Source organism: Pongo pygmaeus, chromosome 18 (assembly GCF_028885625.2).
Source record: "Pongo pygmaeus isolate AG05252 chromosome 18, NHGRI_mPonPyg2-v2.0_pri, whole genome shotgun sequence".
Classification (NCBI taxonomy): Eukaryota; Metazoa; Chordata; class Mammalia; order Primates; family Hominidae; genus Pongo; species Pongo pygmaeus.
Genome location: NC_072391.2, coordinates 23,277,522 through 23,300,964, shown reverse-complemented (window position 1 = coordinate 23,300,964; position 23,443 = coordinate 23,277,522). Strand labels below are relative to the sequence as shown.

Genomic DNA, 23,443 nt, shown 5'->3' with positions numbered 1-23,443 from the left:
GCCATGGCTTTAGCCGGTCCCTCCGTTCGGGGGTCCCTGACTTCCCGCAACACATGCCTGTAATCCCAGCACTTTGGGAGGCTGAGGCAAGTGGATCACCTGAGGTCAATAGTTTAAGACCAGCCTGGCCAACATGGTGAAACCCCGTCTCTACTAACAATATCGAAAATTAGCCCGGCATAGTGGAGGGCACCTGTAATCCTAGCTACTCAGGAGGCTGAGACAGGAGAATTGCTTGAACCCAGGAGGCAGAGGTTGCAGTGAGCCGAGATCACGCCATTACACTCCAGCCTGGGCAGCAAGAGCAAAACTCCACTCAAAAGAAAAGAAACCATCCATGAAATTTATTCAAAATCCTACAATAAGAGAATCTCTACTATAGAAAATACTAAGAAATTAAGGAACAATACTACTTTATTGTTTCAATATTTGAGGCAATTATGTTTCAATATTTGAGGTGATCAATCAATGAATTTAGCCTGGATTAAACTTAATCTAATTGAAATTTTAAAAGACTGGGGCGTCATTTGTACTCTTCTAAGCCAAAGTAGTTAGTCATTTAAAATACCTGTATGTGGAATTGTATACACTAAAGATTTTCTTAGGAGTAAACGTGTTTGATGTAAACAGGATATCAAAGGCTTCAAAAGCCTGCAGGGGAAAATGAAATATCATGCGGTTTTATTATTAAGATTTAAATGGCTTGATTGTCACAACTCTTCCTGCAGCAAATCCCCAACTGTCTGATTCTCAAAAGCTTCCATCGGGAGCCTCATCTTTGCCAATGTAGATGGAATAGCTTGAGAGAACATCAACATCCTCACCAAAGGTACTACTATTCCATGCTTCTCAAGTCCCCGTCTCTCAACAGGGTTTCCACTCCCTGCCATACTTGTCACCTGGACTCCAACGTATCACTAGTTCTGAATCTCAAAAAGACTCGCATACAGTCAGTTCCCTCAGCTACTTTGCTCCACTCATTTTTTGCACAAAAAACTATGAAAAACAAAGCAAAATAAAAACATAACACTCAACTCCAAAGATTTAGCCCCCATCCTGGACAAGTGTCTTTTCTGTATGTATGGATCCTGGGTAGAGACCCTTGAGTTTTGAGCCTCCAAAACATCTGCATTTAGGTGAATGCGGTGGTTGGGCACTTGCTTTATATTTGCATAAAAATGAGGCATTCCTATAGTTCTCATAAACAAACAAACAAACAGCTTTATCCAAAGGGAAGAGGGAAGAATGAGGTCAGATTCTGGAACTGACCCGGATTCTGGTGTTCCTGAGTTAATATTTATTTAGCCTGAGAGGTGACGGTGCATTCACAATGATTTATCTCCAAGACATGTACTGTAAGCCCTCACTTGTCATCATCAATAGGTTCTTGGAAACTGTAAGTGAAATGATGTATAATGAAACTAACTTTGCCATCATCTAATTGATATAAACAAGAGTTAAGGGCCAGCATGGTGGCTCATGTCTGTAATCCCAGCACTTGGGAGGCTGAGGCAGGGGGACTGCTTGAGGCCAGGAGTTTGAGACCAGCCTGACCAACATAGTGAGACTCTATTTCTACAAAATTAAAAAAAAAATTAGCCCGGGAGTAGTGGCCCACATCTATCATCCCAGTTACTTGGGAGGTTGAGGTGGGAGGAACACTTGAGCCCAGGAGTTTGAGATTACAGTGAGCTCTGATTGCACCACTGCACCCCAGCCTGGGTAGCAGAGCAAGACTGTTTCTGAAAAAAATTAAAAAAAAAAAAAAGAGTTGAGTTTTTATTGTATATTACTGTTTTCTTTTTTCAGGGGTCAGAAAAACATCACCAAACATCTAAATAAATACCAAAACACTTCTAATATTAAACATTGAAATAAATAATGTGAGCCATATATACATTTAAGACAGATTAACAAACACAAGTAAAATAATGATTTAGATAGTTATTCCAGTTCAGGGTCGCAGGGGGCCAGAGCCTGTCCCTGCAGCTTAGGCTAGCACAAGGCAAGAGCCAACCCTAGACTGGATGAATGCCATCACAGGGCACAGTCACGCCCACCTCACACTCACTTAGACTGGGACAATGTCAACACGCCAATTCCCCTAAAGTGCACATCTTTGGGATGCAGGAGAAAATTGGAATGCCCAGAGAAAACCCACACAGATACAGAGAGAACATGCAAGCTCCACACTGACAACAGCCCGGGCTGGGAATCAATTTTTTTTTTCCCATCAAAGTTATGACAAAATGACGTTGGACAAAATGACGTTATTCAAGGGCCTGCTGGATTTGAGGCAGCCACTGGAAGAAAGGATCCAGCCTCCCTGACTGCTTTTTATACCCAGATTTCCATGTTGATCTCCAGTCAGCAACATAATCATTTCCCAAAGTTGATGAAATTTTGATGAGAGTAACAGCTTTCATTATGAGATGAATCAGACATCTCTCAGCTTCATGTGTGACTCCATATGACCAGCTTATACTTGGCTGCCAATGTTCTTCTAAATCACTCAACAGCTTCAAAGAACCCAAGGACACACACCAGGACAAGGCTTGATCTGTGCTTGCCGCTAATCATGGTAACTCATGGCTGAGGGTGTGTCCAAGATTTTGGCACCAGCCTGAGCCCCTTACTGCATCTCAAACAGGCTGGGGATGGTAGGTATCAAGGATAGTCCAGTTAGTTTTGAAAAACAGTAAATGTACTGCTTTTCTAGTCCATAATGCTAATAGTTGTGATATATTGTGATACAACTACGGTGTCAGAAAAACATGTGATTGCCCTTAGGGACTGTCACTGATGATACATTTTGATATAAAACTGCAGATTTTGGCCAGGCATGGTGGCTCATACCTGTAATCCCAGCACTTTGGGAGGCAGAGGCGGGTGGACCACTTGATGCCAGGAGTTCAAGACCAGCCTGGCCAACATGGTGAAACCCCATCTCTACTAAAAATACAAAAAATTAGCTGGGCGTGGTGGTGCATGCTTGTAATCCTAGCTACCTGGGAGGCTGAGGCAGGAGAATCCTTGAAATTGGGAGGCAGAGGTTGCAGTGAGCCAAGATCGCACCACTGTACTCTAGCCCGGGCAACAACTGCGAAACTCTGTCTCAAAAAAAAAAAAAAAACCTGCAGATTTATTATTGTGAGGAAAGGGTAAATAGCAAACATAAATCCTATTTTCCTGGACCCAGGTGTACCCACTAAGATAACTATGAGTTTACTCTCTGGCAGCACTGTGCCTAGGTATGTGCTGAGTTAAAAATATAGAATGTTAGCAGTGCCTGGAACTCATCATCAACATTGTTTGCTGCCATATATCTCGTCTAGAGACTACACTTGGCTTGAGAAGAAAGTAAGTAGGACTTTGCACAAATTCTGGCAAACAAAAGTGGCGGCTTCCCTATAATTACAGGGTCTACACCGTATCGACCTCAGCTCTTGAACTGAATGTGCCCTGTGTACTGGTGGAGCGTACAGCTGCACCTGCGCTGTTGGGAGACTTTCATATGAAAGTGCTGATGCTGTACATGTTATGTTCCCATCCTGGACACCATCCATTTTCATCATTCTTGGTTATGTTCTATAAAGTCATCACAGACACTTCAGTTAGGGAATACTGAAAGATTACTCCTAGGGAAAATACAAAATTAGTTTCCTGCAAGCCTCTGGTCACATTTTCATCAACTGATCAATACACGACCCGTTTTTTGGGGTGTTTCTGTTTAAAGACACCTTATTTAATACATACTGTTGATTCACGAACACTGACCTCACGGCCAGCAGCAGTATAACTCATGCCTGAATTAAGCTTCTCTAACATAGATATTTTCTCCAAAAGACATAATCAGGGCCAGGCACGGTGGATCATGCCTGTAATCCCAGCACTTTGGGAGGCCAAGGTGGGCAGATCACTTGAGATCAGGAGTTCTAGACCAGTCTGGCCAACTTGGTGAAACCCCATCTCTCCTAAAAATATAAAACTGTAGCTGGGCGTGGTTGTGTGCACCTGTAGTTTCATCTACTCAGGAGGCTGAGACAGGAGAATGGCTTGAGCTGGGGGAGGTGGAGGTTGCAGTGAGCCGAGATCACGCCATTGCACTCCAGCATGGGCAACAGAGTAAGAATCTGTCTCCAAAAAAAAAAAAAAAAAAAAAAGACATAATCATAGCCCTTTTGCACTTAGGAACATGAGACAGTACTTCAGCACTATGCCTGCGGGTGACATTAAACAACAAAATCACCAACATAAAGAACAAAGATGCAAAAAAAAAAAAAAAAGGCACTAACTATATCAAGTCAAGAATATTTGTTTGCAGTATGAGGGTTGAAACAGGACATACAGGACAGGGTGTCATCTTGTTTGACCTGGCCAAGGCTGGAAACCACCCTTGGAGAACTCAAAATTTTTTGCCACTCCCTGCATGTCTGCAAATGACCTAAAAAGTGAAACAGTTACTGATTTTGAGTTACACATAAATTTTAGTGAGTTGTTGAATTCACAAATTCAGAATCCACAAATAATGACAGTCAACTCTACTTTCTTAAGAGAGTTTAATCTGGTGGTAGCTTAAAGTATATTTGGATTGCTATCCAAACCTAAGAACATTGTTGGTGGCTATGAAATTATGCTGAGGGGTCATAATCATCACTTTTGGTAAAACTGCAAAATACCAGATGCAAAGCACCTGATCTAATCTCCCTTTCTCAGGGGGTAGGCAAAGCTGGCACATAAATTTCAAAGCTGAAAGTAGCTTCTTGGGGGCTGGAATCAGAGGGGAACCTACACGAGTTGGTCAGGAGCAGGAGCAGACAAGGGCCCCAGAGAATTCAAATCATCAAAGCTGGTAAAACTAAGTCCACTCTTAAGAATAAAAAAAGTAGGCTGGGCACGGTGGCTCACGCCTGTAATCCCAGCACCTTGGGAGGCTGAGGCGGGCGGATCACCTGAGATCAGGAGTTTGAGACCAGCCTGACCAACATGGATAAACCCCATCTCTACTAAAAATACAAAATTAGCTGGACTTGGTGGTGCATGCCTGTAATCCCAGCTACTCGAGAGGCTGAGGCAGGAGAATTACTTGAACCTGGAAGGCAGAGATTGCGGTGAGCCGAGATCACACCATTGCACTCCAGCCTGGGCAACAAGAGTGAAACTCCGTCTCAAAAAAAAAAAAAAAGGGACACAGCTGGAAATAGAACATAATATCAAAATTTAAGAGCTAGATGCTGGAAATGGAATATAACATCAAACGTTAAAAGTTGCCAGGTGCAGTGGCTTACGCCTGTATTCCCAGCACTTTGGGAGGCAGAGGCTGGTGGATCATTTGAGGTCAGGAGTTCAAGACCAACCTGACCAACATGGTGAAACCCCGTCTCTAACAAAAATACAAAAAAATTAGCCAGGTGTCGTAGCAGGTGCCTGTAGTCCCAGATACTCAGGAGGCTGAGGCAGGAGAATTGCTTGAATTTGGGAAGTGGAGGTTGCCAAGTGAGCCGAGATTGGGTCACTGCAGTCCAGCTTGGGTGACAGAATGACACTTCTCCATCTCAAAAAAAAGGTTAAAAGTTAGGTGGAAGTGAAATAAAAGGGAAGAATCACAAAGAACAAACCCAGAATGCTCTTGAGTTCCAATAAAGTTGAAATATTTGCAGTTGTCCTTTATGACTAGGCAGGCTTAAAACCACAAGATCCAGGTGGGAAGATTAAGATTAGAGAGGAAAGACAGGATTGATTTCCTTGGACCAGGTAGTTGAAGGCAGAAAGTTTGGTTATTTCCATTGCCTTGAATGAATCCAAGAAGCAGTAATCCAAATTTCAAATGGACAGGTTTACAGAGGAGATAGACATGGTTTCCCGTTCAAAATGTTTCCTCTACTGTCCATTTTGTTTCATATTTTGTATTATTATTTGGGAAACAGAAGACACGTTGGAAGTATTGCTAGATGCTACAGCTCTTCCAAATAGTCACTGGCAGGCTGGCCTTATGGTGATACTCAGCATAGATGGTGGCAGAGCAGAAAGCTGTGTTTCCTATAATAATAATAAATCCAGTCTTTTTTTTTTTTTTTTTTTTGATGGAGTCTCGCTCTGCCGCGCAGTCTGGATCACAGTGGCATGATCTCGACTCACTGTAACCTCCACCTCCCAGGTTCAAGTGATTCTCCTGCCTCACCCTCTTAAGTAGCTGGGATTACAGGCATGCGCCACCACGTCTGGCTAATTTTGTATTTTTAGTAGAGATGGGGTTTATCCATGTTGGTCAGGCTGGTCTCAGTAGTAGAGTAGCTGGGACTACAGGTACCCGCCAACACACCCAGCTAATTTTTCTGTTTTTAGTAGACACGGGGTTTCACCATGTTGGACAGGCTGCTCTCAATCTCCTGACCTCATGTTCCAGCCGCCTCAGCCTCCCAAAGTGCTGGGATTACAAGCATAAGCCACTGCACCTGGCTGAACAATAAATCTAGTATTTACTGAGCACTTACTATGTGCTGAGAACTGCTCTAAATACTTCATATATACACAACTACCCTATAAATAAGACACTATTATTATTTTCATTTTCCGAGTGAGGAAGTATACTGTTTATTTTGGTTTGTCCTACAGCAGGGGTCCCCAACCCCCAGGCTGTGGACTGGTACCGGTCCATGGCCTGTTAGGAACCATAACACACAGCAGGAGGTGAGCGGCCGGTGAGCGAGCAAAGCTTCATCTGTATTTACAGCTGCTCCCCATCACTTGCATTGCCAACTGAGCTTTGCCTCCTGTCAGATCAGTGGAGGCATTCGATTCTCACAGAAGCACAAACCCTATTGTGAACTACGTATGTAAGGGATCTAGGCTGCAAGCTCCTTTTGAGAATCTAATGCCTGATGATCTGTCACTGTCTCCCACCATCCCCAGATAGGACTGCCTAGTTTCAGGAAAACAAGTTCAGGGCTCCTGCTGATTCTTCATTATGGTGAGTTGTATAATGATTTCATTATATATTACTATGTAATAATAGAAATAAAGTACACAATAAATGTGATGTGCTTGAATCACCCTGAAACCATCCCTCCGCCACCGGTCTGTGGAAAAATTGTCTTCTATGCAACTGGTCCTTGGTGCCAAAAAGGTTGGGGACCATTGTCCTAGAGAAACTGCTGTAGAAATATATTGATGTGTGGAGCTGGTGGTGCACTGGTTATATGATGTGTAGCTTCAGAGGTCTTTGATCAAGAGCCATTTTACATTCCCATCACTTGACATCTGAAATCATTCTTTTCCTAACTTCGTTTCCTTTCCAGTTTAGATTCCAGGACCTATGTCTTCAATAACTCTTCCAATTCTTCAATTCGTTTGTCTCTCCCACCTTCAATCCTAGTGACCTGGCCAAAACAAAACAAACAAAAAACACAACTCTAAAAGAATCTAACTTTCAACTTTTTTCATTCCAATATATACCCAACTTGCTTAGCCCCAATAAGGAGAGCATTAAACACACATAAACATGTAACCATGTCCTGAAAGCCTAGACTGGGGATAGTTGTTCTTTCCATCATGGTCATGCATAAGAAAGCAAATGCCTCAGCCTGGGGTGATGGGGCAGAGCTGAACCCCAGCTGAAACTCCAGACGCCTGGGCAGCTCTTCTTCTCACCCCTCCAGTAGTTACACTAGTTCTGCTTCTCCTGGTACAGGAGGTTCCATTTTCTTTCTTCCTTTCATTGTTCCTGGTCTCCTCAGATATCTAAAATGTTTTCCCTGGGTATTCATCTTTTTATTTCTCTCTCTTTTTTTTTTTTTTTGAGATGGAGTCTTGCTCTGTCACCCAGACTGGAGTGTTGTGGTGCGATCTCGGCTCACTGCAACCTCCGCCTCCTGGGTTCAAGCGATTCTCCTGCCTCAGTCTCCCGAGTAGCTGGGACTACAGGCACCCGCCACCACGCCTGGCTAATTTTTTGTATTTTTAGTAGAGACAGGGTTTCATCATGTTAGCCAGGATGGTCTCGATCTCTCGACCTTGTGAACTCCTGCCTCTGCCTCCCAAAGTGCTGGGATTACAGGTGTGAACCACTACGCCCAGCCCAGGTATTCATCTTTGCCTGTCAGCTGCCTTAATTAACTATGTGTACCCAGGAAGAGGGGCGAAAGCCTGGGTATGAACTTCTAGTCTTCTAAGTGAGTACAGGCAGGTAGATGACAGTGGCTGGAGGGCAAAAATGCTGAGCAGTGATTTCAGCAGCAGCACCAGGCTGGGGAGACAGAGGATGGAGTTCAAGCCCCACAGGTAAGGAGCCTTCTTGAACCCCCGACTTTCAGTTGAAATCATGGAATGGTCATGCCTTAGGAGTAAGGATCAATCATGCACTAGGACCAGGATTATGCCCAGAAGTAAAGAGAAAACAGAAATAGGGCAGTCTTTAGTGAAGCTAAAACCAGCCTTCAGTGGGGGCAGGGGGAGTTACCAGTACTTTAATAATGATCCAAAAGAAAATTTAACCCTCTTTGGATAAAGAAATATCCCTAAGAGCCTTCAAAATTTTTCATCTGCAACATCTTGGATTTGATAAAAATATACAAGGCATGTTACAAAATAGAACTCAATGGCATAAAAGAAAAAAAAAAAGATAAACAAGTAATCCAGATACCAGAACTTCCTGGCAGAGATTTCAAAGTAACTACGGTTGATATGGTTAATAAACTTAAAAATGGTACATTTTCCAAGAGACCTGGAACCTATTCAAAATAGAGATAAATGGAAATTCCAGAACTGAAAAATATTGTTTTTAAAATTATTCAATGGAAAGATCACATGAACTGTAATTCAAAATAAATAAGCAAAAAGAAAAATAGCTAAATCTCAGTTGGAAATTTTAATATCTTAAAATTGTATAAATTTTAATATATATAGGCCGGGCACGGTGGCTCATACCTGTAATCCCAGCACTTTGGGAGGCTGAGGGGGTGGATCACAAGGTCAGGAGATCCAGACCATCCTAGCCAATGTGGTGAAACCCCGTCTCTACTAAAAATACAAAAAATTAGCCAGGCGTGGTGGCAGGTACCTGTAGTCCCAGCTACTTGGGAGGCTGAGGCAGGGGAATCGCTTGAACCTGGGAGGTGGAAGGTTGCAGTGAGCCGAGATCGCGCCACTGCACTCCAGCCTGGTGACAGAGCAAGACTCCGTCTCAAGAAAAAAAAAATTAATATATACAATATATAACCTATTTAATCCTAATAATACCTGATTGGAAATCAGGTATTATTTCAGGTACTTCTTTCAATGACTGATATAATAAGCAGACAAAAAAAAAAAAAGAATACAGATGACTTGAAAAGCATGACACTTAGCCTACTTTGCCTAGGTAGCATTTATAGAACTCCAGAAGCAAAACCTACAGCACACATAGTTTTTACAAATGCATAGAAGACATTTATCAAAATATACCATGTACTAGTCATAGACAATTCTCAAAATGTCAAAGAAGGGGGGAGGAGCCAAGATGGCCGAATAGGAACAGCTCCGGTCTACAGCTCCCAGCGCGAGCGACGCAGAAGACGGGTGATTTCTGCATTTCCATCTGAGGTACCGTGTTCATCTCACTAGGGAGTGCCAGACAGTGGGCGCAGGTCAGTGGGTGAGCGCACCGTGCGCCAGCCGAAGCAGGGGCGAGGCATTGCCTCACTCGGGAAGCGCAAGGGGTCAGGGAGTTCCCCTTCCAGGGGTGACAGACGGCACCTGGAAAATCGGGCCACTCCCACCCGAATACTGTGCTTTTCCGACGGGCTTAGGAAACGGTGCCCCAGGAGAGTATAGCCCGCACCTGGCTCAGAGGGTCCTACGCCCACGGAGTCTCGCTGATTGCTAGCACAGCAGTCTGAGATCAAACAGCAAGTCGGCAGCGAGGCTGGGGGAGGGGCGCCCGCCATTGCCCAGGCTCGCTTAGGTAAACAAAGCAGCCTGGAAGCTTGAACTGGGTGGAGCCCACCACAGCTCAAGGAGGCCTGCCTGCCTCTGTAGGCTCCACCTCTGGGGGCAGGACACAGACAAACAAAAAGACAGCAGTAACCTCTGCAGACTTAAATGTCCCTGTCTGACAGCTGTGAGGAGAGCAGTGGTTCTCCCAGCACGCAGCTGGAAATCTGAGAACGGGCTGACTGCCTCCTCAAGTGGGTCCCTGACCCCTGACCCCCGAGCAGCCTAACTGGGAGGCACCCCCCAGCAGGGGCAGACTGACACCTCACACGGCCGGCCAGGTACTCCAACAGACCTGCAGCTGAGGGTCCTGTCTGTTAGAAGGAAAACTAACAGAAAGGACATCCACACCAAAAACCCATCTGTACATCACCATCATCAAAGACCAAAAGTAGTTAAAACCACAAAGATGGGGAAAAAACAGAGCAGAAAAACTGGAAACTCTAAAAACCAGAGTACCTCTCCTCCTCCAAAGGAACGCAGTTCCTCACCAGCAACGGAACAAAGCTGGACAGAGAATGACTTTGACGAGCTGAGAGAAGAAGGCTTCAGACGATCAAATTACTCTGAGCTACGGGAGGATATTCAAACCAAAGGCAAAGAAGTTGAAAACTTTGAAAAAAATTTAGAAGAATGTATAACTAGAATAACCAATACAGAGAATTGCTTAAAGGAGCTGATGGAGCTGAAAACCAAGGCTCGAGAACTACGTGAAGAATGCAGAAGCCTCAGGAGCCGATGCGATCAAATGGAAGAAAGGGTATCAGCCCTGGAAGATGAAATGAATGAAATGAAGCGAGAAGGGAAGTTTAGAGAAAAAAGAATAAAAAGAAACGAGCAAAGCCTCCAAGAAATGTGGGACTATGTGAAAAGACCAAATCTACGTCTGATTGGTGTACCTGAAAGTGACGGGGAGAGTGGAAACAAGTTGGAAAACACTCTGCAGGATATTATCCAGGAGAACTTCCCCAATCTAGCAAGGCAGGCCAATATTCAGATTCAGGAAATACAGAGAACGCCACAAAGATACTCCTCGAGAAGAGCAACTCCAAGACACATAATTGTCAGATTCACCAAAGTTGAAATGAAGGAAAAAATGTTAAGGGCAGCCAGAGAGAAAGGTCGGGTTACCATCAAAGGGAAGCCCATCAGACTAACAGCGGATCTCTCGGCAGAAACCCTACAAGCCAGAAGAGAGTGGGGGCCAATATTCAACATTCTTAAAGAAAAGAATTTTCAACCCAGAATTTCATATCCTGCCAAACTAAGCTTCATAAGTGAAGGAGAAATAAAATACTTTACAGACAAGCAAATGCTGAGAGATTTTGTCACCACCAGGCCTGCCCTAAAAGAGCTCCTGAAGGAAGCGCTAAACATGGAAAGGCACAACCGGTACCAGCCACTGCAAAATCATACCGAAATGTAAAGAACATCGAGACTAGGAAGAGACTGCATCAACTAACGAGCAAAATATCCAGCTAACATCATAATGACAGGATCAGATTCACACATAACAATATTAACTTTAAATGTAAATGGACTAAATGCTCCAATTAAAAGACACAGACTGGCAAACTGGATAAAGACTCAAGACCCATCAGTGTGCTGTATTCAGGAAACCCATCTCACGTGCAGAGACACACATAGGCTCAAAATAAAAGGATGGAGGAAGATCTACCAAGCAAATGGAAAACAAAAAAAGGCAGGGGTTGCAATCCTAGTCTCTGATAAAACAGACTTTAAACCAACAAAGATCAAAAGAGACAAAGAAGGCCATTACATAATGGTAAAGGGATTAATTCAACAAGAAGAGCTAACTATCCTAAATATATATGCACCCAATACAGGAGCACCCAGATTCATAAAGCAAGTCCTGAGTGACCTACAAAGAGACTTAGACTCCCACACATTAATAATGGGAGACTTTAACACCCCACTATCAACATTAGACAGATCAACGAGACAGAAAGTCAACAAGGATACCCAGGAATTGAACTCAGCTCTGCACCAAGCAGACCTAATAGACATCTACAGAACTCTCCACCCCAAATCAACAGAATATACATTTTTTTCAGCACCACACCACACCTATTCCAAAATTGACCATATACTTGGAAGTAAAGCTCTCCTCAATAAATGTAAAAGAACAGAAATTGTAACAAACTGTCTCTCAGATCACAGTGCAATCAAGCTAGAACTCAGGATTAAGAATCTCACTCAAAACCGCTCAACTACGTGGAAACTGAACAACCTGCTCCTGAATGACTACTGGGTACATAACGAAATGAAGGCAGAAATAAAGATGTTCTTTGAAACCAACGAGAACCAAGACACAACATACCAGAATCTCTGGGATGCATTCAAAGCAGTGTGTAGAGGGAAATTTATAGCACTAAATGCCCACAAGAGAAAGCAGGAAAGATCCAAAATTGACACCCTAACATCACAATTAAAAGAACTAGAAAAGCAAGAGCAAACACATTCAAAAGCTAGCAGAAGGGAAGAAATAACTAAAATCAGAGCAGAACTGAAGGAAATAGAGACACAAAAAACCCTTCAAAAAATCAATGAATCCAGGAGCTGGTTTTTTGAAAGGATCAACAAAATTGATAGACCGCTAGCAAGATTAATAAAGAAAAAAAGAGAGAAGAATCAAATAGATGCAATAAAAAATGATAAAGGGGATATCACCACCGATCCCACAGAAATACAAACTACCATCAGAGAATATTACAAACACCTCTATGCAAATAAACTAGAAAATCTAGAAGAAATGGATAAATTCCTCAACACATACACCCTCCCAAGACTAAACCAGGAAGAAGTTGAATCTCTGAATAGACCAATAACAGGAGCTGAAATTGTGGCAATAATCAATAGCTTACCAACCAAAAAAAGTCCAGGTCCAGATGGATTCACAGCCGAATTCTACCAGAGGTACAAGGAGGAGCTGGTACCATTCCTTCTGAAACTATTCCAATCAATAGAAAAAGAGGGAATCCTCCCTAACTCATTTTATGAGGCCAGCATCATCCTGATACCAAAGCCTGGCAGAGATACAACAAAAAAAGAGAATTTTAGACCAATATCCTTGATGAACATTGATGCAAAAATCCTCAATAAAATACTGGCAAACAGAATCCAGCAGCACATCAAAAAGCTTATCCACCATGATCAAGTGGGCTTCATCCCTGGGATGCAAGGCTGGTTCAATATACGCAAATCAATAAATGTAATCCAGCATATAAACCGAACCAAAGACAAAAACCACATGATTATCTCAATAGATGCAGAAAAGGCCTTTGACAAAATTCAACAACCCTTCATGCTAAAAACTCTCAATAACTTAGGAATTGATGGGACGTATCTCAAAATAATAAGAGCTATTTATGACAAACCCACAGCCAATATCATACTGAATGGGCAAAAACTGGAAGCATTCCCTTTGAAAACTGGCACAAGACAGGGATGCCCTCTCTCACCACTTCTATTCAACATAGTGTTGGAAGTTCTGGCCAGGGCAATTAGGCAGGAGAAGGAAATAAAGGGTATTCAATTAGGAAAAGAGGAAGTCAAATTGTCCCTGTTTGCAGATGACATGATAGTATATCTAGAAAACCCCATTGTCTCAGCCCAAAATCTCCTTAAGCTGATAAGCAACTTCAGCAAAGTCTCAGGATACAAAATCAATGTGCAAAAATCACAAGCATTCTTATACACCAATAACAGACAAACAGAGAGCCAAATCATCAGTGAACTCCCATTCACAATTGCTTCAAAGAGAATAAAATACCTAGGAATCCAACTTACAAGGGATGTGAAAGACCTCTTCAAGGAGAACTACAAACCACTGCTCAAGGAAATAAAAGAGGATACAAACAAATGGAAGAACATTCCATGCTCATGGGTAGGAAGAATCAATATCATGAAAATGGCCATCCTTCCCAAGGTAATTTACAGATTCAATGCCATCCCCATCAAGCTACCAATGACTTTCTTCACAGAATTGGAAAAAACTACTTTAAAGTTCATATGGAACCAAAAAAGAGCCCGCATCACCAAGTCAATCCTAAGCCAAAAGAACAAAGCTGGAGGCATCACACTACCTGACTTCAAACTATACTACAAGGCTACAGTAACCAAAACAGCATGGTACTGGTACCAAAACAGAGATATAGATCAATGGAACAGAACAGAGCCGTCAGAACTAATGCCACATATCTACAAGTATTTGATCTTTGACAAACCTGACAAAAACAAGAAATGGGGAAAGGATTCCCTATTTAATAAATGTTGCGGGAAAACTGGCTAGCCATATGCAGAAAGCTGAAACTGGATCCCTTCCTTACACCTTATACAAAAATCAATTCAAGATGGATTAAAGACTTAAATGTTAGACCTAAAACCATAAAAACCCTAGAAGAAAACCTAGGCATTACCATTCAGGACATAGGCATGGGCAAGGACTTCATGTCTAAAACACCAAAAGCAATGGCAACAAAAGCCAAAATTGACAAATGGGATCTAATTAAACTAAAGAGCTTCTGCACAGCAAAAGAAACTACCATCAGAGTGAACAGGCAACCTACAAAATGGGAGAAAATTTTCGCAACCTACTCATCTGACAAAGGGCTAATATCCAGAATCTACAATGAACTCCAACAAATTTACAAGAAAAAAACAAACAACCCCATCAAAAAGTGGGCGAAGGACATGAACAGACACTTCTCAAAAGAAGACATTTATGCAGCCAAAAAACACATGAAAAAATGCTCACCATCACTGGCCATCAGAGAAATGCAAATCAAAACCACAATGAGATACCATCTCACACCAGTTAGAATGGCAATCATTAAAAAGTCAGGAAACAACAGGTGCTGGAGAGGATGTGGAGAAATAGGAACACTTTTACACTGTTGGTGGGACTGTAAACTAATTCAACCCTTGTGGAAGTCAGTGTGGCGATTCCTCAGGGATCTAGAACTAGAAATTCCATTCGACCCAGCCATCCCATTACTGGGTATATACCCAAAGGACTATAAATCATGCTGCTATAAAGACACATGCACACGTATGTTTATTGCGGCATTATTCACAATAGCAAAGACTTGGAACCAACCCAAATGTCCAACAATGATAGACTGGATTAAGAAAATGTGGCACATATACACCATGGAATACTATGCAGCCATAAAAAATGATGAGTTCACGTCCTTTGTAGGGACATGGATGAAATTGGAAATCATCATTCTCAGTAAACTATCGCAAGAACAAAAAACCAAACACCGCATATTCTCACTCATAGGTGGGAATTGAACAATGAGAACACATGGACACAGGAAGGGGAACATCACACTCTGGGGACTGTTGTGGGGTGGGGGGAGGGGGGAAGGATAGCACTGGGAGATATACCTAATGCTAGATGACGAGTTGGTGGGTGCAGCGCACCAGCATGGCACATGTATACATATGTAACTTACCTGCACATTGCGCACATGTACCATAAAACCTAAAGTTTAATAATAATAAATAATAATAAAAGAAGAAAAAAAAAAAAAGTCAAAGAACTGGAATTGAGTATATTCTCTGATGAAAGGAAATTAAAAGAGAAATCAACAACAGAAAGATAACAAGAAGTCCCCAGTGTTTGGAAGTTCAGCAACACATTTCTAAAAATTTTTAAATTCCATGCATCAAAGAAGACATCAGAGTGGAAATCAGAAAATATTTTGAGTAACCCAAACCGACTGTTGGAGTAACCCATAATAGACTTTAAATTTGTTGGGATATTTTTGTTGTAGAATTTAAAAATTACTGGGAACTTCATATTCTCCTGTTTCAGTCTTTATTTTACAATAAGAATGCTTTGATAAAAAAAGCAAACAACAAAAAAGAATGCTTTGAGATGGCATCTACTCCCAAGGACTCTCATATCTCTTGAAAGACAAAAAAAGATGGAAAAGTTGCCTGACTGTGTGTGTGTGTGTGTGTGTGTGTGTGTGCACACGCACACACATGTATAGAGAGAGGTATGCTAGGGAGATGCCCACAAACTTTTTTTTTTTTTTTTTTTTTTGAGACAGAGTTTTACTCTGTCACCCAGGCTGGAGTGCAGTGGTGTAATTTCACCTCACTGCAACCTCCTCCTCCTGGGTTCAAGTGATTCTCATGCCTCAGCCTCCCGAGTAGCTGGGACTACAGGTGCACACCACCATGCCTGGCTAGTTTTTATATTTTTAGTAGAGATGGGGTTTCGCCATGTTGGCCAGGCTGGTCTTGAACTCCTGACCTCAGGTGATCTGCCCACCTCAGCCTCCCAAAATGCTGGGATTACAGGTGTGAGCCACTGGGCCCGGCCGACCTAAACTTCTGACAGTATTTACCTCTAAGAGAAAGAGGTAAGAAACTGATCCAGGAATATGAAGTTAAGTGAGAGACTGAGGGATTTTGAAATAATTCTACATAGCTTGAGTGTTTTCTAAAGCCTTCCTATATTACTCACATCACATTTTAATATAAAACATTGTTTTAAATAACTGACCACTGACCTGTGGCACAAAATCACACACCCCTGGAGGTATACTTACCCAGGTTCAAGAAGCACACCAGATAGAAAAAACAGTATCACAAAACTGGATAACAACTTAGAATAATAATAACAATTGGTCATCTCATTTTGAAATATTACTATTTGTTCTGGGCTCTATGAACAAAATATTTTATATAAATTTAACTTTCAAGTTTAACAAAGTCCATAATATTTATACTTAGTATGAGGATCTCAACGATGTTTTACTTGGGAGGTTAAGAACCAGTTAATAAGGTTGTAAGTATGTCTTCATTAAATCGATTTAGTAATTCTGTATGTTTTTTCAGAAAATGTTAATTTCTAACCTTTCATTTGGGGGTTTAAATCCATTTTCACCTTTTCAATAATACCCTGCACCACAGTACTTCTGGAAGGCACGTAAGCCAATTCCAAAGGAGAAGGAGAAATTAAGGAAGCTGTGATGTAGGAAGGCACTTCGTCGACAGGCTGAGCAGCAAAATCGAAAGGTCCATTCTTCTTTATAACAATAACAGAGCGTGTTGCCAAAAGTACAGCACTAAACAGAAATGTGAGGACCATTTCCACAACTAAAGCAATACATCGCCGCCTCTAGAAGAAGAAGAAAAAAGATTATGTTAATTGCCCTAAGAGGTCATTAACTTTGCAAGTTCATTTTTGAATTTTTTTTAATTTTTAATTTTCATGGGTACATAGCAGGTATATGTATTTAAGGGTTACATGAGATATTTTGATACAGGCACACAATGCATAATAATCACATCAAGGTAAATTGGGTATCCATTCCCTCAAGCATTTATCCCTTGTGTTACAAACAATCCAATTACACTCTTTTAGATATTTTTAAATGTACAATCAAATTATTTTTGACTCTAGTCATTCCGTTGTGCTGGCAAATACTGTCTTATCCATGCTTTCTATTTTTTTGGACCCATTAACCATCTCCACTTCCCCCTTACCTACCCCAAGCTACCCCTTCCCAGCCTCTGTTAACCATCCTTCTACTCTCCATCTCCATGAGTTCAATTGTTTTAATTTTTAGTTTCTACCAATAAGTGAGAACATGCAAAGTTTGTCTTTCTGTGCCTGGCTTATCTCACTTTACATGATGACCTCCAGTTCCATCGATGTTGTTGCAAATGAGAGGATCTCATTCTTTCTCATGGCTGAATAGTCCTGTATTGTGTATAACTGTAATTCTTTCATATTAAGATAAAAGATACTTCATAAAAGAATATATAGATTGCCAAAAACACAGCTTTACTCTATAATAGCAGCAGTTTCCTAGACTTTTTTCTCCTTTCTACATAACATCCTGCTATTAATCTCTCTCTGTGAGAACTCTATATTTGGAAGAGATAACCTAGCCTTTGTACTGAGAAAAGTAAAACAGTAAAAATTGAAATTCAAGGATCAAGCTGTCAGAATTTTCCCCTGTGGCCTCTGAGCTGTTGTAATAACCCTATAGGTAGTTCAACTTACCTTTAAAATAAAATTCTTCCAGAGAAGAACCATAAATTTTTTGGACTCCAAGAAATCCATTCTTCTAAAAAGAGAGGAAGTTCAACTCTATGGAGGGAGTAAAGATTTTTTAAAAAGAAAAGATTATCTAATGATGTGTAAATTTTAGACAAGCACATTACTTAAATTTAAATTACTTAATTTTATAATCAAGCTTTAAAGAAATATTTAATATTTAAAATAAGAAATATAAAGATTTAAAATATTTGAGAAGTTGTTTATCCCTATTTTTTTTTTTTTGAGACAGAGTCTCACTCTGTCACCCACGCTGCAGTGGTGCAATCTCAGCTCACTGCAACCTCTTCCTCCCGGGTTCAAGTGATTCTTCTGCCTCAGCCTCCTGAATAGCTAGGATTACAGGCGTCCGCCACCACGCCTGGCTAATTGTTGTATTTTTAGTAGAGATGGGGTTTCACCACGTTGGCCAGGCTGGTCTCGAACTGCTGACCTCAAGTGATCCGCCCGCCTCAGCCTCCCAACCTACATTTTTAATTTAGTCAACATCTATGGAGATTCTAATATGAATAAAATACCAACCACAAAATAAAGATCAATAAGTTGTTGATGCAAGTTTCCAGGTAAATCTTGCCAGTAGCTTTCCCAATCCCCATGGAAATACTAATTTAAAAACAACAAAAAACAAGTAAGTCACCACCAATGGCAAAGCAACAAAACAGTATATAAAATCACAGCACAACTATAAGCCCAAAATGCTATTCAATAATCTATCGGATTGGAAGTAACTACCACTAATAGTATTGCTAAGGGGAACAGATTTGCAATGAACTGAATGTTTATGTTCCCCTGACTTCATATGTTAAATCCTAACACCCAAGGTCAAGGTATTTTGAAGTGGGGATTTAGGGGCCGGGCACAGTGGCTCATGCCTGTAATCCCAACACTTTGGGAGGCCGAGGCGGGTGGATCACCTGAGGTCAGGAGTTTGGACCAGCCTGGCCAACATGGTGAAACCCTGTCTCTACTAAAAATACAAAACATTAGCCGGGTCTGGTGGTGGGCGCCTGTAATCCCAGCTACTCGGGAGGCTGAGGCAGGAGAATTGAGGCAGGAGAATCACTTGAACCAGGGAGGCGGAGGTTGCAGTGTGCTGAGATTGCGCCATTGCACTCCAGCCTGGGCAACAAGAGTGAAACTCTATCTCAAAAAATTAAATAAATAAATAAAAATAAAAAATGGGGATTTAGAGAGGTATTAGAATGGGATGAGTTCCCTTACAAAAGAGGCCCCACAGAGATCCCTCATTCCTTCCACCATGTGAGGACACAAAGAAAAGACAGGCCAACCAGGAAAGGGGTCCTCACTAGACAAAGAATGTGCTGCCACCTTGATCTTGGACTGCACAGCCATCAAAACTGTGAGCGATAAACTACTGTTTTTAAGCCGCATAGTCTGTGGTATTTTGCTATAGTATCCCAAATGGACTAAGAGCAGGTTCATTCTTATATTTAATGAATATTTTCTGAATACTTACTACATATCATGTGAGGTGTAGGTGTACAATGGGAAGCAAAACAAATGAAACTCATCCCTCATGGTAGGGGTGACATGGAAGTTTCCTTTTAATAACCCAGGATCTGAAGTTAGACTGCCTAGGTTGAAATCGTACCACTACCATGTGGGATTTCACAACTGTGTGACCATGAATATCTGACTTAAATTCTTGGGGCTATGAGAAAGAGAGCTGGAATTCAGAGCCAAGAATGGAAGGGATTAGATTAGGACTTGACTTTATAAGTAAGGAGGAACCTAAAGGAGATTGACCTTCCCTGGGACTGCAAATAATCTCAATGCTTTTAGCTTCTACAAATCCCGGCTTCAAATAATCTCAATCCTTGATACTGGACGAGGGCGCTCCCAAGATTGCAAGTACTGACAGCTGCCTAAGATAAAAAATGAATCCTCTCTGGAAAAAAAATAACAAAATGCTATAGTCAACTACTCCTACAAGCAATTTTTCTGAATATGACATAAGATGAACATAAGATACTTTAAATCTCTAATATTACTACAGAATATCTTTCTGACCTTGGGGTAGGCAGAGATTTCTTAAAATGGATACTAAGGACACAAACCATAAAAAAGGGGCTTTATCAAAATCTAAAATTTCTGCCCATCAAAATCTAACCTAACATCAAGAAAATAAGTCGGGGACTGAGCCTTCACGTCTGCCCTAGCACCAGGCTAGATCTCACAGCTCCAGGTTCTGGGCTTACCTGGTAGACCCAGCTGCCAGGCTGGCCCCTATGGATACAGGCTCCGGGCTTACCCATTGCCAGGCTAGTATCAGCAAACTGAGCCTCCAAGCCCATACTAATGTCAGGCCAGATTCTGCAGTCCCAGGTTCCAGCTCAGCCTGGTGGACTTGGTCTCCGGTCCTGCCCCTGCACTAGGCTGACCCAAGCACTAGGCAGGCCCCATTGGCCCTGGGCTTCAGCCCCATCCCAGAACAAGGATGGCACACCTGGGCTCAAACACCTGGCAGGCACCTGCAAACACAGGGCCCAGGCCTTCCCTGTGCCAAGCCTTGTGAACCCAGGTCCTAACATGGCTCCAGGACCCAGTTCTTCACAGACCTAGCTTCTGGGCTAGCAACCATACACCCAGCCTCCAGGCTGGCACCAGTGGACACAGGCTACAGGTAAACCCCAACTAGGCACAATGCTAATGCCTAGTTCTAGACCCCTGAGGATAACAAAATCCATGGATGCTCAATGTCTTATATAAAATGGTGTAGTATTTGCATATAATCTACACACATACTCCTTATGCCTCAGATTTTCTCTAGATACTCATAGTACCTAATATAAAATCTATATAAATATTTGTTACACTGTATTGCTTTTTATTTGTATTATTGTCATATTATTATTTTTATTATTTTTTTTTTATTTTTGGCCCACAGTTGAATCTGTGGATGTAGAACACACAGATATGGGGGGTCAATTGGTCAATTGTACACATTCTTCCCAAGCACACACAGAACATTCTCCAGGAGAGTTCATATGTTAGGCCACAAGATAAATCTTAATAAATTTATGAAGCCTGAAATCCATTTCAAATAACTTTTCCAGCCACAATCAAAAATAGTAAGAATTTCAGAAAATGCAGAAGCATATGGCAATTAAACAATATTCTTCCAAACAACCAATGGGTCAATGTAGAAATTAAAGGGAACATTTAAAAATATCTTGAGGCAAATGAAGACGGAAACACAACATACAAAAATATGTAAGATATATAGTATACAGCAAAAATGGTTCTAAGAGTGAAGTTTATAGCAATAAACATCTACATCAAAAAAGAAGAAAGATCTCAAACACCCTAACATTATAACTAGAAACTAGGTATAGGAACTAGAATTGGAAACTAGAAAACCAGGAACTAGGAAAACAAGGACAAACTAAGCATAAAGTTCACAGAAGCAAGGATAAAATAAAGATCAGAGCAGAAATAAATGAAATAGAGACTAGAGAAGCAATAGAAAAAAAATCAACAAAACTTGTGAAAAAGATAAAACAGACAAACTTTTAGCTAGAATAACTAATAAAAAAGGAGAGGAGATTCAAGTAAAATCAGAAATAAAAAAGGAGACATTATAATGGATACTACAGACATACAAATTATCTTTAGAGACTATGATGACAATTATGTCAACAAATTAGATAACCTAGAAGAAATGAAAAAATTCCTACCTGTATTAATCCTACCAAGTATTAATCACAAAGAAAAGGAAAATCTGAACAGACTGATAACAAACAGACTGATAAAATAGACTGATAACAGACTGATAACAAATAGACTGATTAAAAAAAAAGATTGAATCAGTAATAAAAAGTCTCCCATTAAAGAAAAGCCTAGAATCAGATGGCTTCTGGGCTGAATTCTACAAAACATTTAAAGAAGAAATAAGACCAATCCTTATCAAACTCCAAAAAGTTGAAGAAAAAATATTTCCAAACACATCTTATGAAGCCAACACTATCGTGACGCCAAAGCCAGACAAGGACATACAAGAAAATTATAGGCTGGCCAGGCATGATGGCTCATGACTGTAATCCCAGCACTTTGGGAAGCCGAGATGAGCAGGGCAGGAGTCTGAGACCAGCCTGGCCAACATGGTGAAACCCCATCTCTACTAAAAATACAAAAATTAGCTGAGCATGGTAGCACATGCCTGTGATCTCAGCTACTTGGGAGGCTGAGGCAAGAGAATTGTTTGAACCTGGGAGGCGGCAGAGGTTGCAGTAAGCTGATATCATGCCACTGCGCTCCAGCCTGGGCAACAGAGTGAGACTCCATCTCAAAAAAAAAAAAATTACAGGCTAATATCCCTGATGAACATAGATGCAAAAATCCTCAACAAAATACTAGCAAACTGAATTCAACAGCATATTAAAAGGATCATTCCTTCACCACGATAAAGTGAGACTTATCTTTGAGATCCAAGGATGGTTCAACATATGCAAGTATATATTAATACACCACATTAACAGAATAAAGGACAAAGACCATATATTATCTCAACAGATGCAGAAGAAGCATTTGACAAAATTCAATATCCTTTCATGATAAAAACTCTAACCATATTAGGCACTGAAGGAATGTAACTCAACACAATAAAGACTATATATGACAAGCGCACCATTAATATCATACACAAGAGTAAAAAACAGAAAGCTTTTTCCAAAAGTATCTCAGGAAAGGTACAAAGATGTCCACTCTTACCACTCCTATTCAATATAGTAATGGAAGACCTAGCCAGAGCAATCAGGCAAAAAAAGAAAGAGAAGCCATCCAAATTGGAAAAGAAGAAGCCAAATGGTTCCTGTTTGCAGATAACATGATATTATGTATAGAAAACCCTAAAATGTCAGTGAAAACACTGCTAGAACTAATAAAATACAATAAAGTTACAGGATATAAAGTCAACATACAAAAATAATAGTTTCAGCCAGGCATGGTAGCTCACACCTGTAATCCCAGCACTTTGGGAGGCTGAAGCGATTGGATCACTTGAAGTCAGAAGTTCAAGACCAGCCTGACCAACATGGTGAAACCCCATCTCTACTAAAAATACAAAGTTAGCCAGGCATGGTAGCACACATCTGTAATCCCAGCTACTTGGGGGGCTGAGACAGGAGAATCGCTTGAATCTGGGAGGCGGAGGTTGCAGTGAGCCGAGATTTCGCCACTGCACTCCAGCCTGGGAAACAAAAGCGAACTGTCTCAAAAAAAAAAAAAAAAAAAGTTTCTATACATTAGCATTAAACCATCTGAAGTGAAATAAAAAAGACAACTGTATTTACAATAGCTATGAAAAATACTTATGAACAAATATAGCCAAGGAAGTGAAAGACCTGTATA

At 41.2% G+C, this 23,443-nt stretch overlaps 1 protein-coding gene across 1 annotated transcript in view; it reads right to left on the bottom strand.

Moving 5' to 3' along the window:
* The window catches only part of LOC129015096 (phospholipid-transporting ATPase ABCA3-like), a 47,290-nt gene that overhangs the window by 16,287 nt on the left and 7,560 nt on the right, over positions 1–23,443 (bottom strand). Inside the window, exons 3-4 of the mRNA XM_054452735.2 lie at positions 18,020–18,106; positions 16,864–17,128 (exon numbers count right to left, since the gene is read on the bottom strand). Of these exons, the coding sequence (XP_054308710.2) occupies positions 16,864–17,128; positions 18,020–18,079 (325 nt within the window). The 5' untranslated portion in view covers positions 18,080–18,106. The remainder of the gene's footprint in view (positions 1–16,863; positions 17,129–18,019; positions 18,107–23,443) is intronic.